Below are 17017 nucleotides of genomic sequence, written 5' to 3' on the forward strand. Positions count from 1 at the left end.
ATTTGATTTTCAATTCCGTTCCTGTTACTAGGTAAGCCGAGATTATAACCTTGAGATCTACTTTCCAACCCTTACATCTTGATCTTAATATAGATTTCTTGTTAATTAATCATATTCTAGACCTTCAATTCCGAGGCCAACACCAAGAAAACTCGAATCTCGATTAATCCCCTAACAAAGAACCACAGGTGAGTCTCACAGCCCCCATCTCACTATTTTCACTGTTTTTAACCTGTTTTCGGGGCGAGGGACACGTGTTTAAATTACATTTTATCATGGTATATTTACGAACAATGCAAGCGATTATGTGTTTAACTTATAATTCATTATGGTACGTTTTCGAGCAATGCAAACAGTTATCTATGGTTTTCGATATGAGTGCGCAAGAACGAGTAAGTGATCACTTTACCATTGGAACTCTAAGGGTAGGGACTGCTGGTTTGATCCACCCACTCGTAGGGGTCGCACCTCTTACTTAGACGAGTGCCTAGTATGGTTAAGGGGCAGTACTATGGGATTGAGCCCGCTCGTAGAGGTCGCGCCTCTTACTTAGACGAGCGCCTTGTTTTCCGGCACAACGTCCGCGCGTAACCCGCGGGACGGTAATACGTTATTTTAGCTCGTAGTGGCAGCGCCACTTACATAGACGAGCACGGTTTTTCAGAAATGTTCACGCGTAAACCGCGGGACGATAATACATTATTTTAGCTCGTAGTGGCAGCGCCACTTACACAGACGAGCGCGTTCTCAGAAATGTTCGCGCGTAACCCGCGGGACGGTTTTATCAGAATTATGTTGTCAGATCTATGTTTCATACGGTTTATCAAGCATATGTTTAGAAACATGCTATCAGAAATATGTTTCAAGATGGTTTTATCAAAATTATGATGCAATATGATTTATCAAGTTACTAAAACTTGTGAACTCACTCAGTTTATACTGATTCAAATGTTTTACGTGTCTTTCAGGAGATAACTAGGTAGCGCATGGAGTCACACTTAGAGCACCTCACGCTGAACATCTAAAACTAGCTTTTTGGAAGATTTTAGTTCTATCCCTTTGATGCGCACGGTTGTTCCCGCCGCGCAAGGGGATATGGCGGGGAAATCTTCAACAGTTTTATACTTGGATGTTTTTATGTAATTCTAAACAATGTAATGTATTTGTATTAAACTTTCCATGCGCAATGAAAATCTTACTTTGAATGTTTGCAATGACCCGTGCTTAATTATCAATTCCCACTCGCGCGCGCCCGGCTGTTTCCGCCATTCAGGGCCGGGTGTGACACGAAGTTGCCCTTCTTTGCATCTTCGTGTATCGCGAAGATGTAAAACTTCAGATTTTTCTATTTTCTTTTCTTGACTGCCTCGTGATGCGTGCACGTCCAATCTCTCACTTCCCGATCTTCATTCCAAGCTCGTAAATATCCTCGTTAAGCTCCAAAGCTTCCAATGTCCTGAAAACACGTATCAATGCTTGAAGTACCAATGTTCATTCAATTATTTAACTAAAATTAACTAATTAATATATAAAATAAACTAACTTTTACCCAACCATCACCTAGACGCTTCATCTCCTTGCCTGCCCCCCCTCTCCCCTTCCCTTCTTATATGTGACACCCCGTCAAACAGGGTTATTGTCCGTACGACATTAAATAATAATGAAAATGAAAACATTCATGATAAGCTTGATTATGAGAAATTATGTCATCATATGCATAAAAAAAATCCATACTTGATTAGATTTCTTGTATCGGTAATCATTAGAGGATTACTGGATCACACTAGTCCGTCCGACACACATGAACGTTGGTGACAAAAAAAAAGGTTATTATAGTACGCATGACAACAATACATAAATTTATAAATAAGAATTCGCTTACGAAACTTAAAATAATATTTACGTTCGATATACGAATGTCTATTTTAAGGAATGATGAATCAGAACGTTTGACCGGCGTATATAATTTTATATATGAGTAATAAACGTACACAAGGAGGTATTTTCTACTCTAGTGAGTTAGTGTTTGTTTATTTTAAAACATCAAATATTTTTGACCCGCGTCTATATACATACCAACACGAATCAAACAACGAATCGGCACCACCCGACATCACACCGCCACCCCATCGTCACCCGACCACCACTCGGACCCCACCCTTCCCCAACTGGTTTTCAAACAAAACAAACACACGCACACATACTTTTTTTTACTTGAATTATTTAACTAGCAATACCCTCACCCAATTGTTTAGTTCTAGCACCATAAGAATGAAATATTATTTTGTTAAGTAAAAGGCACAAAAGTCATTGAACAATATATTTGAAAAACACATCCATTCTTTCGTTTCCTTCTTGTCACCCAACCCATACCCATTTTGTCTTTCAAAACACTCAAATCACAATTCACCACATATTTATATATTACAAGATCATGCACCATACATTTCAATTTCTATAACCAATCCCATAATCCAACACATGCACTCAACCAACATACACACTCTCTCGGCCCTCGCCTTTAGATGAACCACACTCTCACATGCATACAAACTTTCAAGTTTAAGTAACTTCAAGGGAATCTCAAGTTGGTGTTTCAAGATCGCAAGCTCATGATGCTCTTCTTTCTTATTTCCTAAAGCCTTCTAGTTTACTAAGTAAGTTCCAACACCTTAACTTATTTTTATACAAGAAGTACAAATTTTGCCTAGAACACTCACCCAAGTAGTTGTTATGGATTGTCTAAACCTTGATAATAATTATGGCACTAACATACTAATAAACATTGTGTCACCCATAAAATGTTTGTTAATAAATTATAAACTGGGCAAGTTTTGACGTATTGGACTCAAAATTATATATCTATATTGTGAACTATGTATACTCATGTTAGTTGTTCGGGTCCGTTGAGTTCGTAAATAAAAGGGTTACTCCTAAATCTATATTTAGATTTATATTTACAAACTTGTTGGGAAGGAGTATGTCTTTCTTGTTATTTTTACTAGTAAATCCTAACATATATAATCCTTATAAACTTTTGCTAGTAAACCAGTTTATTTATAATAATTGGTGTTTTACAAAAGGTGGTATGAAAACAATAAAATGATTTTATGACGAAAATATCTATATATATATATATATTAAGAAATGTGTGTATTCAAAACAAGTTATATTTTTAGATACTATCAGTACCTTTATATTTTACTAAAAGACGAGAGGTGTTTTCATAGTATATTCTCTAAAATAAATATATGATTACAAGTTATGACTCGAGACTTGAACAAATAACATTAATTAAAGTTTGAAAAGTTTGGAGTCATTTTGATGCATACATTAGATATATTTATATAAATATATATTTTTCGGGAAAACAAAACATATCACCCATGGGTCGTCAAACCAGATTTAAGTTGACATACTGTCAAAACAAGTTTATTAGTTGGGTGAGACGCATTCATGCATGAAACACTTCAGTATCGGAGATGAAGCATTAGATCTAAATTCTTCTTGCACATTATAGGGCACTTGTAGGACAAGACTTGGACTTATATAATATCTAGCGTATTTGAGAATCAAGTGAGTTTCACGGCCCCTTTTTAATATAACTGTTTTGAAACTCTTGGGGGGGAATGCATGGAGAAACACATGTTTGGAAACGAGTAGAAACGCGGTCTCATTTTGTTACATGGGTTGGAAATAATAGTGCACCAAAGTCCCCTAGAATCTATGATCATTAACTACTGTAGACGTGGCCAATATGGATAGTACTATTCGGGATTAACACACCCCACCCGTGGTTAGTCGCACTAACTTAGATTGGAGGTCTAGCGGGTGATATTTGTCCAACAGATGACTTCGATGTTTTCGCATTAGGACATCAAAAGGGGCGCTCATAGAAACGCTGTTAGGTCTTGATCATAGATCTTATGGTAACTATTTGAGGATTTGTCTACATAAGACAATGTCGGTCGACTCGTTGAAGCACATATTTTAGATGTTATATAAACCTGTAAAACTCACCAACAATTTTGTTGACTTTTTATACATGCATTCTCAGGTAATTAAAGCATTGGAAACATATATGGAGTCACACGCACTAGGATGCATTTTGGGAGTTTTCATCTTATAGCCTATAGGATGTAGGCCATATTTTAAAAACTCTATATTTTTGTGAAACTTATCGTTATCTAAGACTTATGGTTTGTAAAATATTTTGAAACAACTGCGATGTAATATTTTGGGACAAGGTTTGCGATGTATATTAAAACTTTTATTAAAACAAACCATTAGAGTTTGTTCGTTGTAAATAGTGACTACGATCCATGACGTCATCACGCCCCCGCGTTTACGGGGTGTGACATTATATGTTCTTCTCATCGCCTTCTTTCTTTTCTTTTCTAAATCGAGAATTTGGGTATAATTGGAAATTCTAGAAAATTTGTATGTAATTATGTTGTAATAGAATTTCACACCTTGTGCGTCTGTTTACTTAATGAATTTCTTCATTTTTTATAAAAAAAATATATTCAAATGGCCATTTCACTCTGTTCTTCGAGATTTCATGGAGAGTGGTTTGTTTTCAATGGAAATGTCTGTTCGTCGACATCATTTAGGTCTGTTTTAGTTGTGCGAGCTCAAAGTGAAGAATCACCTAAGAGGTTTTGTTAATTTCGTTCGTGTAGAAATATGTCCATAAATTGGGCCTAGTCCAATTGTTCTTGGGCCTAACATATAAAGGTCCATGTAAAAAAACCCTAGCTATATGTTCCCTATATAAAGGGCATTCTAACTTCATGATAAAGTATCTTCTTCTCCATTAATGCCGACTTGAGCGTTGGAGGGTGGTCAAGAGACCTCGGTCTCTGACCCTCTAATGAGGCTTTTATGGTTTTGCAGATCTATGACTTCACGGAGAAGACGTGACGTGGTTGATCTCAGCTTCTAATTGTAGGAGCTTCAGCTCGATACTCCAGTATCGGTTTATGCCTCTTCAATATGCTAATTCTCATCTATACAATGCAAGTCACTCATTATTTGCCTATTTTTTGTATGTATTGTGGAGTTTCCAAACATGCGCTTCTTCAAACATCCCATCCCTGTAGGGGCTTCAAAACTTGACTAAGAAAAAGTAGAAAGAAAAGGGGCGCACTAGCTGTAATCAGAAAACGTAAGCTTTCAAGTCGTAGCTTGCTGGTTTTTCCATCATCCAATAAAAAAAGAAAGAGAATGAAACCTAACAAAAAATAAATGAACGCTTTGTTGAGGAATGAAGCTTCTTCTTTGTTTTTCTTCAAAGCCCCACTCGAATCACTGTAGCTAACCCTCCTTTTACTTTACTCAATGGATAGAGGTAGAGCCCTCCAACTCATGCACGAATCAATGTTGAGTCAACAATAATCCAAAGGGGCACGGCTCAACCTTCTGCAAAAAAGTATGACGCCATCATGGATGTTGTTAAACGATCTGTAAGTTTTGTTTCGAATTACTATTGTTTATGCTGTTGTATTTGAAATATTGCCCATTTTTTAATCTAAATTTTGTAGTAATCGACAATACTTGATGTTTGAATGTTGTTTAGTTTATTATGGATCTTATTGTTGTTCATGTAGTTATTAATTGTTGTTATTTGAACTAATTGCTTTTTTTTTTAATATGAATTCATTATTTATTGTTTCATTGGTTATTGATCTTATTAGGTTGTTTGCTGAATAATTGTTAAGTGTATATGTTTGCTGATTATGAGCCATATTAGTATATTTGTTGGTTCTGTTGCAGATTTTGTTTGTGTTTATTGTTATATAATAGTTATTGTAATGACAATCGGTTTTCTCGTCTTTTGTTGTAGGATCAAGATGAGGTGGATATGCTGCAACTCTCTTCCATTGAAGCTGAAGAAAACAATATTGAGATCTCAAATGTGGAAATCGTGGTAAGCTTCTCGTAGATTTCTATTGTTTATGTAAAATAGAAATTTGAACCAACTCTTGTTTGTTTTTTGTTTGGATTTTTAAGAAAAGGTGGTGGAAAACAAGCCTGTGTTCAAACACGGGTTTGTTGAGCGTCTTAGGAAGAAACATTTACCTAAACTCATCAAAACCGGTGAGTAGGTAGGTCTACTTAGCGTTGGTGCGGTGGTCGCCCCTAACCCGCAAGTGTTCGTACCGATTGTGATTGCCACTTGGATAGTTAGCTTGTATATCGCATATGATCCAGAAGCAGAGAAGTGGAAGCGGAAGCGGAAGGGGGAAGCGGAAGGGGAACTTCGTGAACTTTGTGATTGATGAAAAAGTGTAGTGTTTACAATGTCTATAATAACTGTTGAAAAGGGTAACGCTGACAATGTCTTTAATCGTTTTGTTCATAAGGATTTTATATCCTTTTGCTTATGGTTTACATACCATCTTTACCTCTTACCTTTTTAAAGCATAATTTAACTTCATGATTTAGTGTAATTATAAAACCAAATATTAACTTTGTGGTTTACATCTCATCTTTTCACACTCACAATATAAAGAAACGATATATCTTCGGAAACCAAATCACTATGCCTAAAACCTCAATTTATTATATTTCAAATTCATAAATTATATCTTACGCATCCTAAATGCTATAATTTCTAACATCATTCAAAACACGATCACCTATATTAGTTACAATCTATATATTTGAAACATGTAAATATACCGGATACCACGATTCAACTTGTTCGTCATCATCATCGACGACCTTAATAATATCCAAATTACAAATAATTATTATAAAACTAATTAATTAAACAAAATAGAAGAAGAAAAAGAAAAAAGGGTGCGTCCGCATCGTCCGTCCCTTGCAGCAGCAGATTGACCTTCTGCAACTCCAAAGTCCAAAACCTTCCTTCCTTCACCAATGGCGTGAACCTTCCTCTGATCATTCCAAGTCAACGCCGCCATGATCAATAACGGCGCCGCCTCTACCGCCACCGCATCCTCCGTTTCTTCTTCCTCTAACACCGCCGCACAATCTCTAGGTCTCAAAAGCTTCTTCAAAACTCCCGAAGGTAGGTACAAACTCCAACACGATAAAACTCATCCGTCGTCTCTGCTTCCGTACGCACTCGCCAAATCCATCACTCAGGTAATCATCTCCTACACAAAGTTATCGTAATTCATGTGTTTTTTAGGTCAATTAGCTATCATTCGTATACGTAGATGTCAAATTGTAGTTGAAATTGAAGTTAGGTATTAGCGATTGATGACTAATATTATATTGACTAAGCAAACCCTAGCTTACCTCAAGGATCATCAATATTCAATCTGGAAATAAGCTATGGTTTCAATTGATTTTGATATTATAATTGATTTTGATTAGAGAAACCCTAGCTTACTTCAAGGATCAACAGCATCTATTCTGGAATAAGCTATAATTTCAGTTTCAATGTTAATCATAGTAACCTTTTCTGACGCCAAATTGACTTGAGTATGGTACTATTGTTGCAAATTGAGTGATGAGACTTTCAATTTGTGAGTGTTTAGATAACCTTAGCACACCTGAAGGATTTACCAGTGCAGGCTGCAACAAGTTTGCATGTTTTGCAGCCTAGTTCAACTTATAGTGTTGCAGGTAGTCAAGGATCAGCAATATTTGCAGATTTTGCGTCTAGATTATATCCGAATTCATGTAATTTTAGGTCAATTAGCTATCATTCGTATACGTGGTTGCGAAAGTTTAGTTGAAATCGTAATCGAAATTGAAATTAGGTATTAACGTTTGATAATTGATATTCATAAAACCTAGCTTACTCAACGACCAGTAATATCTATTTTGAAATAAGCTATAATTTCATTTCTAATTTCATTTCTGGCATTAGGTATTAGCTTTTGATAATTGATATTGATAAGAGAAATCCTAGCTTACCTCAAGGTTCAACAGTATCTACTCTGAAATAAGCGATAATTTTTTTTTTCTATTGTTACTCATGATATCTTTCCTGATGCAAAGTAACATGAGTCTTGTACAATTGTTGCAAATTGAGTGATGAAACTTTGTTTTTGTGAGTGTTTAGGTAACTTTAGCACACCTCAAGGATCAACCAGCGCAGGCTGCAACAAATTTGCCTGCATTGCAACCTAGCTCAAGTTATAGTGTTGCAAGCAGTGGAGTGAAATATGTGACATCAAAGTTCTTAGGAAGCAGTGGAAACGGGAGTCGAATGCTTGGATTTGTTGGAGGAAATGGGACTGGTAGTAAAGCTAATGGTGGAGCAAGTAAAAGTGGTCATGTGAGCGGGTCGAGTAATAATAATGGAAGTTCTACTGTTGGTTCAAATACCCCTGATAGTAAAGGGAGTTATTTGATATTTAATGTTGGAGATACATTGTATATTACAGAGCTCAATTCAGAAGAAAAGGTAATCATAATGCAACTTGATGGTTGATGATTTGTTTATTTGGATAATTGGATTGCATTTTAAGTTTTAACTAACAGAATATATTTGTTTCAGGACCCAATAAAGTCAATTAGTTTTGGCAACTCAAACCCTGTTTGCCATGCATTTGATTCAAAAGCTAAAGATGGGCATGATTTGCTTATTGGGTTGAACTCAGGAGATGGTAGCTAACATCTTTCTCTAATTTCATGTTCCAAATGGGATTTTGATGTCGGCCTCTTCACTTATTTTGTAGTGTTTATTGTTTTTAGTATACTCGGGATCTTTGAGATTGCAGTTGCAAGATGTTGGAAAGAAGCTAGTTGGTGCTCATCATTATAACAAAGATGGAGCACTTAACAACAGGTAAAGATTTAAACAAAAATACAATCTGAATCTCCCTTTTCGCTAATTCTTATTTTGTTTGATATAAGATGCATTTGATATTGACTGTATAAAGTGTAATCTTTTTTACATTATTTGATGCTGTTAGTATACTTTACAGCTCTATTATGTGAAGTAAAAACTTTTAAGAATGCTTGTAACTTCCGTGCGCATATATTTAGGGCTGTAAATGAACTGAACGAACACGAACAGAGCATGTTCGTCTTTGTTTTAACTTTAACCGAACAAACAATTGAACACGAACGTCTAAACGAACTGTGTTTTCTTGTTTGTCTTCGATTGTTAAGAAAACGAAGATGCCCGTGCTCTTTTTGTCCGTTAATTAACAGTATAAACAAACGGTTCACGAACAAAAATAACTGAGCTAAAACCAATTAAAAGTAAATGTGAACAACAATTTACTTCGCCCAAAAGGTTACTAAAACTAGATTAAATTGTAATCGGCCTAAAAAATTAAATGTATATATTAATGAGCGTAAACAAACATAAACCAACGAACACAAATGAACTTTCACGAACTAACATAAACGAATTTGAATGTTCACGAACGTAACCTATAATGGTCTTTTCTAAGCAGTCGATGCACTGGTGTTGCGTGGATACCCGAACGCGATGGTGCTTTTGTTGCTGCACATGCTGATGGAAACTTATATGTTTATGAAAAGGCAAGCCTCGGATTAATCATAAATGCATTTTATATCGTCTGATTGAATTTCATTTAATATTTTGATCTTTTTTTTTTCAAAATATTTAGAGCAAAGATGGTCCTGGTGATTCTACATTCCCTGTAATCAAGGATCAAACTCAATTCTCGGTTGCACATGCACGTTCCAGTAAGGTACATAACCAATTTTTCTTGATGATAATGCAAATAATAGGTATCACAATTACAGTTAATTTAATTAATATATTATATCTTGTGAAACAGAGTAACCCTATTGCCAGATGGCATATCTGTCAAGGTCCTATCAATGCAATTTCATTCTCAGCTGATGGAAGATATTTAGCAACTGTTGGCAGAGATGGTAAACTGTGTTTAAGCTAAATATTGAATTATTAACATATAATTAATTCAGTTTTTTTCAATTTTGTACTCTGTATTATTTTCTTACATAGGTTATTTACGGGTGTTTGATTTTATAAACGAACAACTGATATGTGGTGGCAAAAGTTACTATAGTGCACTTCTATGTTGCGCCTGGAGGTAAAACTATCATAATTTTTTTGAATTTTGTTTTTTCTTCATAAAGCATAAAGTAAAATAGGTTTTTTATTTTTTTATTTTATATACTCAGCTCGGATGGAAAATACATATTAACGGGTGGAGAAGATGATTTGGTTCAGGTTTGGAGTATGGAAGATAGGAAAGTGGTAGCATGGGGAGAAGGTCATAACTCATGGGTGGGTCATTTTGGCCCCGTTGACTTAGAAATGGGTCAAGACAATTAATATATTAAGTATATGAAGGATTTTTTTCACTAATTTGGACTAGATGATTTGCAGGTTAGCGGAGTTGCTTTTGATCCGTATTGGACGCCGCCACAAACGTCAGAAGATGAATCTGAAAATGCAGTATACAGATTTGGTTCCGTTGGTCAGGTATATATTTAATGCACACAACCTTCTAAACTGTTAATACTCATAGATTTTAATATTGTATTGTTTTTGACATTTCATATCATTATTCGCACATTAGGTGTTGTAGTAAAGGACATAAAGGGGGACTTAGGGGCGTGCATGAAATCGAATAAATCGATATATAACCGAAATTGTTACACCAAAATAACCAAACTCAAAACAAAAATCGACGGTTTGGTCTTATGTGTTGGTGAAAACCGAGTTTGCGGTTCAGTTTCAGTTTTGCATGTAGTTAAACTGAAAAACAAAACAAATCGAACCGAGAACCTGAGCAAAACCGACAGTTTGGTTTTTATGTTTTTGTAGAATCAAACTTACGGTTTGGTTTTGCAGATAATTAAGCCAGAAAGGTCAAAACTGAAATAACCGAGCCTAAGCAAAAACGACGGTTTGGTTTTATGTTTTCATAAAAACTGAACTTTAGGTTCAGTTTCAGTTTTGCTGTATTTAAAACCCAAAAAATGGAGCTGAAATGACCGAGTCACTGAACCCAAACAAAAACCAATGGTTTAGCTTTGTGTTTTTCTAAAAACTAAACTCTCGGTTTCGGTTTTGCATGCAGTTAAAACCGAAAAAAAGTGAACTAACCGAAGTTATGGATTTTCAATTTTTATTTTAAAGTGTAAGTATTTTTTTTAAGTTTAATAAATAGTGTACCCATATATTTTAGCCCATATATAGTAATCAATTAGTTATTAATTAACAACGGATTAGACCCAAATTTAAAGTTTTGGGCCAACAGGCGGAACCCTAAATGCCAAAATTCGAACCAAACGTTTTCAAAAACTTAAAAATGTTTATAAATTACTTAGAAACTTTTTTTCGGCCAAAAATCTGAAGCCCAAATGGCAAACCCTGAAAACCAAAACCGAAACCAAACGTTTTCAAAAACTTAAAAACCAAAATTTTGGTTTGAGCCCCGAACCGACCAATGCACACTCTTAAAAGGGGATTTACAGGTCAACTCAACAGTCACATCTGTTCATTTTAATCAGTACAAAAAACAAGTTTTTGACCAGTTTGACCCCCCACCCTGCAGGATACACAACTTCTACTTTGGGATCTTGCAATGGATGAACTTGTGGTCCCACTTCGTCGTCCACCTGGCGGGTCTCCCACGTACAGTAGGAACCAGTCATCTCATTGGGACAGCGTGGTCCCCGTAGGCACCCTGCAACCAGCACCCAGCACAAAAGACGTCCCTAAGCTCGCACCGTTGGTGGCTCACCGGGTCCACTCAGAACCTTTGTCGGGTCTAATATTCTCTCATGAGTCCATCCTCACAGCTAGCCGGGATGGACATGTGAAGATTTGGATGAGGCCAGGAAGTTCTGATAGCCAGGTCAGCAATGACACGTGTGCACCTGTGAAACCTATCGGGTCCAGTTTCAGATAAATGGGTTTAAGATTGAGTTTTCTGATTATTATTATTACTATAGTGGTGAATTAGTAACTTGTGTTTTCATGATTTGTTTTGTTTTTGGCTGGTTTTGCCGGTGTTATGAAATGTAAGAATAATTGGGTATGGGCTGTTGAGGACCATCCAAATACAATGTAGTAGTGCTTTTCTTTTTTTCTTTTAATGATGAGAAAGTGCAAGTGCTTTGTGTTAAATTAACTTTTTTGGGTTTTGATAACTGACGAGAATTAGAATTATTATATTTCTCAAGAATATATATAGTTGCCTAAATGCACAGCAAAAGAGATTATTAAGCTTTTGAACAGAATTTTCTAGTAATGATTTCTCATAGTAATGGGTTCTTTTTCATCAATATCTCTCTCTATTATGAAAACATGCAAAACAACAATGTAGACTAACGATGCTTCATTATATTATTATCATCGGTCGCTAAGATCAAACATGTAGACACTCTCAACTCACCATAAGACGAGAACGTGTAAAATGGAACAGCCTATCTTGCATATGACATTTTCCTTGAGATTCATGCTATCATCGTATGGCAAGTCAGGAACACAGACAAATGTGAGTATTGACAGTTCAAGGTGACAAAGTGCAGTAGGCGTGGAGCATAAAGTGTAATATCAATAAGCCAGCCACCAGTCATGCTCTCGTCATATAATAATTCAAGAATGTTGTCATGATTCAATTTTTGGCTACACGAAACTAAGCAAATCTTAACATCAAAATACACATTAATTTTACAAAAAGTACTGCAACTTAACATTACAAAAGACGAATCAGTGGCATCGATCATTCTAGAGGCCCGTTTCAATTCTCTACTGCTTGTAATTCTACCATCGCATCCTCTGCTTTCACTTTCTCTGGAACAAAGTCTGCTTGCAAAACAACATTAATTTAGTACAAAACAAAAAAAATGTGTTGTTTGTTGCATAAGCTATACCTGAAAGAAAGTCAAACCTCCTCCGCTTACTAACGACCGATGCTGATTCACAACACAAATTACAAAAATTGGTTAAATGGCTCAAACCGATGGTCATGTGTCCAAAATTATTATATTTTTATAAAAATTAGTGTGCCATATTCACCTCGAAAAATAATCTAGCATCTTGACATAAAATGATTTAGGAGGTTTATGCATCAAATATTCGTATTGGGAAAGTTTATGACCTCTTATGTTAAAACATATTGAACCTGCTTGACCCGTCAGTGATACAACTAATAACCCAAATTTCAGTAACTAGTGGGTCATAATCTAACTTAGGAAGCTTTACGCATCGAAAAAACACATTTGAGCAAGTTTTAACCTGTTTTGTTCCGATCCATTTATGTAAAAAGTATAAAACATACATAGTTTCTGGTTGTAAATAAAGCTTATTTTGGTTGTACATAGAGCAAAGAGGTGCATATAATAAACAAAATAACAGAAACAGACAGCACTTACAAAGATGTTTGTAGTCAATACATTTATTCCGTTCTAGAAAAGCATTAGCATATGCTTCTGTAGTGAACACCTGCAGAAATTTTTCCTGCACTCACATGAAATTCACAATAATTTAAAATTGGTCAAATTAATCTAATAATAATTGTTGAAAAGCATAATAAGATATAAATAGAACCCTAAATTGGTAGAAATGAAATTAATTAATTAATAATACCGAAGCTTTGTTGATGATGTAAACAGCTTCTTGAGTGATACGAATGCTGGGATCTTGGGTCTTGATGATTCGACTCACTCGGCTCATCGGAATCTGATACGACGATAAACTATCCTCATTAATAGTAATATCCTCTTTTATCTTCTTCTTTGTTTTCTCATCATTTTTCTTCTCAATGCCGTTGGATAATGGCGTATGTTTCTCGTCGTTTTTGGATTTGCGTTGACCGTTAGTTGCTTCCTCTTTTATGGTTCTTGGTTTTTCAGCTTTTTGCGTCGTCGCCATTTTTTGTGTGTATCGGGAGAAGCTATTGAAAGGCCACTTAACAGTTGCTAATTTTTATGCCCGTTACACTGATTGTAGAGGTGCACAAACCGGTTTTTTTAAAAAAACCGGACCGGTTAATAACCGGTTTTTTGCTGTCAAAACCCTAACCGGTCTAACCGGTTAGGACCGGTTTAGAAACCGGTTAGAACCGGTTAATAAACCGGTTTTTTTATTAACCGGTTTTTTTTATTAACCGGTTTTTTTTTTTTTTTTTTTTTTAAATTTCGCGGTTTCAAATACGAATATTAGTTTTTTATATTTTGTACTTAATGAAGACCATTATTTTTTCACAGTATAAACAAACCGGTAACTACAAGGCAAAACGGTAACTACAAGGCAAAACGGACTGACCGAAGCCATTCTTTGCTTTCGTTGTTAGGGTTCTTTGCTTGGAAGATGAGTATGAGTGTGTGTTGGTGAATGTGTTTTCAACATTAGGGTTCTTTACTTGTTAAGTTTACACCAGTTTGTAAGTTTGAAAAGTATGAAATTAGTTCGGATTTAGCGTTTTTCCATGCTTTAAGACAATCTCTTCTAAGGGTCGAACGACTTACGTGTTGGTAGCGTGGTTGAACATAGTTTTGCATCATCTCCGTGAATTGAGGGTTGTCGAAGTGGTTGAAAGGAAGTGTTTGTTGAATCACAAAGTTTGAAAACTGTTGACGTACCGCTTCAACGTCGTACGTAAACACCGCTCCTTGATTCGTCATCTCCGGCTGCGAACTACTTCCCGATTCGTCCTTCAAGGCCTTGCAAAAGGGCCTTTGTACATGCGCTTTTAAAGTGGAGTTTGCATCTTTGCCATAAAACTTCAAACAATGTTTGCATCGAGCTTTTTGGCTACCGTTAGACATTTCGCATAGGTCGAAATGTTGCCAAACATCATGGTTTCGTTTCGTGGGGATGACCCGAACGACCGTTTCTCCCGTGTTCGAGGCACCCATGTTGACGGATGAAGCAGCACTTTGGGAGGCCATGATAATCGACTACGAAATAAGAGTGGTATACTCGAGTATGAAATAAACGACTATGAAATAAGAGCGTATGGAGTGGTAATGTGGTATAATTGAGCGTGAGATAACAAAATAATCGCGTATGAAATAAACGTTTAGAGCGTTTGGAGTTGTATAATCGAGTGTGATCTAACCAATACCCAACCTAAACTATATATAGATGTTTGTGGGGGTAAAATGGTAAAAAAAAAAAAAAAAACGGTCCAAAAACAAAAAAAACGAGCATATAGCCGTTATAAACCGGTTTTTTTATAAACCGGTTAACCGGTTTTTTTATAAACCGGTTAACCGGTTTTTCCATAACCGGTTAATAAAAAAAACCGGTTTTTCCATTAACCGGTTCGTTAACCGGTTTTGGATCTAGAACTTGTAACCGAAAAACGAACCGGCGGTTTCTAAACCGGTCAAACCGGTTTTTAAAAAACCGGTTTTCGTAAAAACTGGTTTCCGGTTTAAACCGGTAAACCGGTTCCCCAACCGGTTTTTTTGGCCATCTCTAACTGATTGGGACTCTTTAATAGGTGTATGTAGTGATTTGATTGGCCCAATTTTAAAGGTTTAATCTAATTCATACCAACACACTACACACACACAAATTGGGCCTATTAGGTGTTCAAGTGAGCTTTTAAATTTGTTTTCTAAAAATCAAAAGTTGTTTGTTAAAAAGCTTTATTTTAAAGCTTCAAATAAGAGCATTTGTTTTTACTTTTTAAAAATTAAATCAATAATTTTTAGAAACTCAGCTAAACAAATAAGCAATTTCAAAATTGATACGCTATGCTATAGGAGAACTTCTTCATCTGATAATTAGGAGAACTCAAATCGTGCCCATGATAGATCGTCCGATAACCTAAGCAATCAAATTACATTAGGCATGCATCTCAACCCAATAAAAATCATATCACCTAAATCTAATGACTAGGAGAAACCAAATCATGTCACTCACACATTGTAACATCTCGAAAAGTTTCATACTAGTTTTGTCAATTTAGAAAGTTGAGGGACCATTTAGTCATTTAGCTAAAGATATATAGAATCGACACGTGTCCTATGACTCATCACCATGAAAAGACATATGTCACGTGGTGGCAGCACGGAAAGACACATGTCAACACATAACTATATGTATCTTCACGAAGTGACATGTGACTAATGACTAATCAATTATAATGCCACATGTCAACACCAAATAGAACGACTCATCATCAAAAAAGACACATGTCGCATGGTGGTGAGTGATGGCCCGACCGAGGATTGCTATAAATAGTGAAAATGGGCTCCTCATTTGGCATCCAAAACACAAATCCACACTCTCACTTTCTCGTTGTTCGTGTTATCAAGTTGGAGTCCCGACGCAACTCCGAAGTTCCGACGTTTCACACCCCGGCACCCTACGTATAGTCGAAGTAGTCCTCGTTCGTCCTTAAACATTATACTCATTTTAAGGTAAGAGTTATGTTTAAGATATTTTATTTCATAGCTTAGATCCTAGTCGAGTGTGTAGTCTAAACCTTGGAATGTTTATAGATATGTATTTAAGTTATATATATATATATATATATATATATAAAGGTTTAGAAAAATAAATTTTTCTTTATTATTTAGCTACAAAAAGTTTTACTTACAAAGGTTATTGTCAATCGACTTTCTTCTAAAGGAAGAAACATTAATTTTCTATATATATATATGTATGTATGTATGTATGTATAATTAAACAAGAAAAGAGTGACGGGCATGTAGTAACTGGAAGAGTGTCAATACCTGTAGTCAAGTTTCTTGTTTAAGGAAAGTAATTCGTATAAATCCCAATCAACTACGGGACCCGTTTACTTTCCTGGAGAGCTTGATGAGAGTGTTCAATCATATTAGGCCAAAGCATGCCACACCAAACACCATAAAAACTAAATTAACATTTTGAATAAAAATAAGTTTTAAACAAAAAGAAATGTTTATCAAGGTTTAAACTACAAACTAGACTAAAGGTCTAAAGCTAGATCATTTGATCTAGATATTCATACAAAGATATTCTCGCAACTACAGGTTCAAGATAACATGCACAACATAAATAAGTAAAGACATACTGATCATAACAAAGTGAGTACATTGACTCTAAAACTAACGCGAAGGCGTTAAGCATTTTACATATGATTTA

At 35.6% G+C, this 17017-nt stretch overlaps 2 protein-coding genes across 2 annotated transcripts; one reads left to right on the top strand and one right to left on the bottom strand.

Annotated features, from left to right (window-relative positions):
• The first annotated feature begins 6912 nt into the window (after positions 1-6912).
• LOC143576601 (putative catabolite repression protein creC) lies at positions 6913-12002 on the top strand. Its single transcript, XM_077060658.1, has 11 exons — positions 6913-7113; positions 8042-8386; positions 8480-8588; positions 8677-8770; positions 9387-9474; positions 9564-9647; positions 9738-9834; positions 9926-10013; positions 10105-10210; positions 10313-10408; positions 11487-12002. The coding sequence occupies exons 1-11, from the start codon at positions 6928-6930 to the stop codon at positions 11841-11843; spliced, it is 1650 nt and encodes a 549-aa protein (XP_076916773.1). The 5' UTR covers positions 6913-6927; the 3' UTR covers positions 11844-12002.
• Positions 12003-12659: 657 nt separating this feature from the next.
• LOC143578320 (DNA polymerase II subunit B3-1-like) lies at positions 12660-13810 on the bottom strand. The gene is made up of 4 exons (XM_077061938.1): positions 13526-13810; positions 13312-13396; positions 12811-12852; positions 12660-12742 (listed from the first exon to the last, which is right to left on the bottom strand). The coding sequence occupies exons 1-4, from the start codon at positions 13808-13810 to the stop codon at positions 12678-12680; spliced, it is 477 nt and encodes a 158-aa protein (XP_076918053.1). The 3' UTR covers positions 12660-12677.
• Positions 13811-17017: the final 3207 nt, after the last annotated feature.

The sequence above is a fragment of the Bidens hawaiensis genome, unplaced genomic scaffold (assembly GCF_021521415.1).
Source record: "Bidens hawaiensis isolate Kalapana, Puna unplaced genomic scaffold, B.hawaiensis_p1.1 tig00001461_1, whole genome shotgun sequence".
Taxonomy (NCBI): Eukaryota; Viridiplantae; Streptophyta; class Magnoliopsida; order Asterales; family Asteraceae; genus Bidens; species Bidens hawaiensis.

What these genes read in the sequence shown, in the direction of transcription:
- LOC143578320 (XM_077061938.1), bottom strand. Translation starts at nt 13,810, where the DNA reads ATGGCGACGACGCAAAAAGCTGAAAAACCAAGAACCATAAAAGAGGAA. An exon ending in ACATCATCAACAAAGCTTCG is followed by an intron (nt 13,397 to 13,525) that starts GTATTATTAATT and finishes ATGTGAGTGCAG; the next exon opens with GAAAAATTTCTGCAGGTGTT. An exon ending in GAGGTTTGACTTTCTTTCAG is followed by an intron (nt 12,743 to 12,810) that starts GTATAGCTTATG and finishes TTTTGCAAGCAG; the next exon opens with ACTTTGTTCCAGAGAAAGTG.
- LOC143576601 (XM_077060658.1), top strand. Translation starts at nt 6,928, where the DNA reads ATGATCAATAACGGCGCCGCCTCTACCGCCACCGCATCCTCCGTTTCT. An exon ending in CACATGCACGTTCCAGTAAG is followed by an intron (nt 9,648 to 9,737) that starts GTACATAACCAA and finishes CTTGTGAAACAG; the next exon opens with AGTAACCCTATTGCCAGATG. An exon ending in GAGAAGGTCATAACTCATGG is followed by an intron (nt 10,211 to 10,312) that starts GTGGGTCATTTT and finishes GATGATTTGCAG; the next exon opens with GTTAGCGGAGTTGCTTTTGA.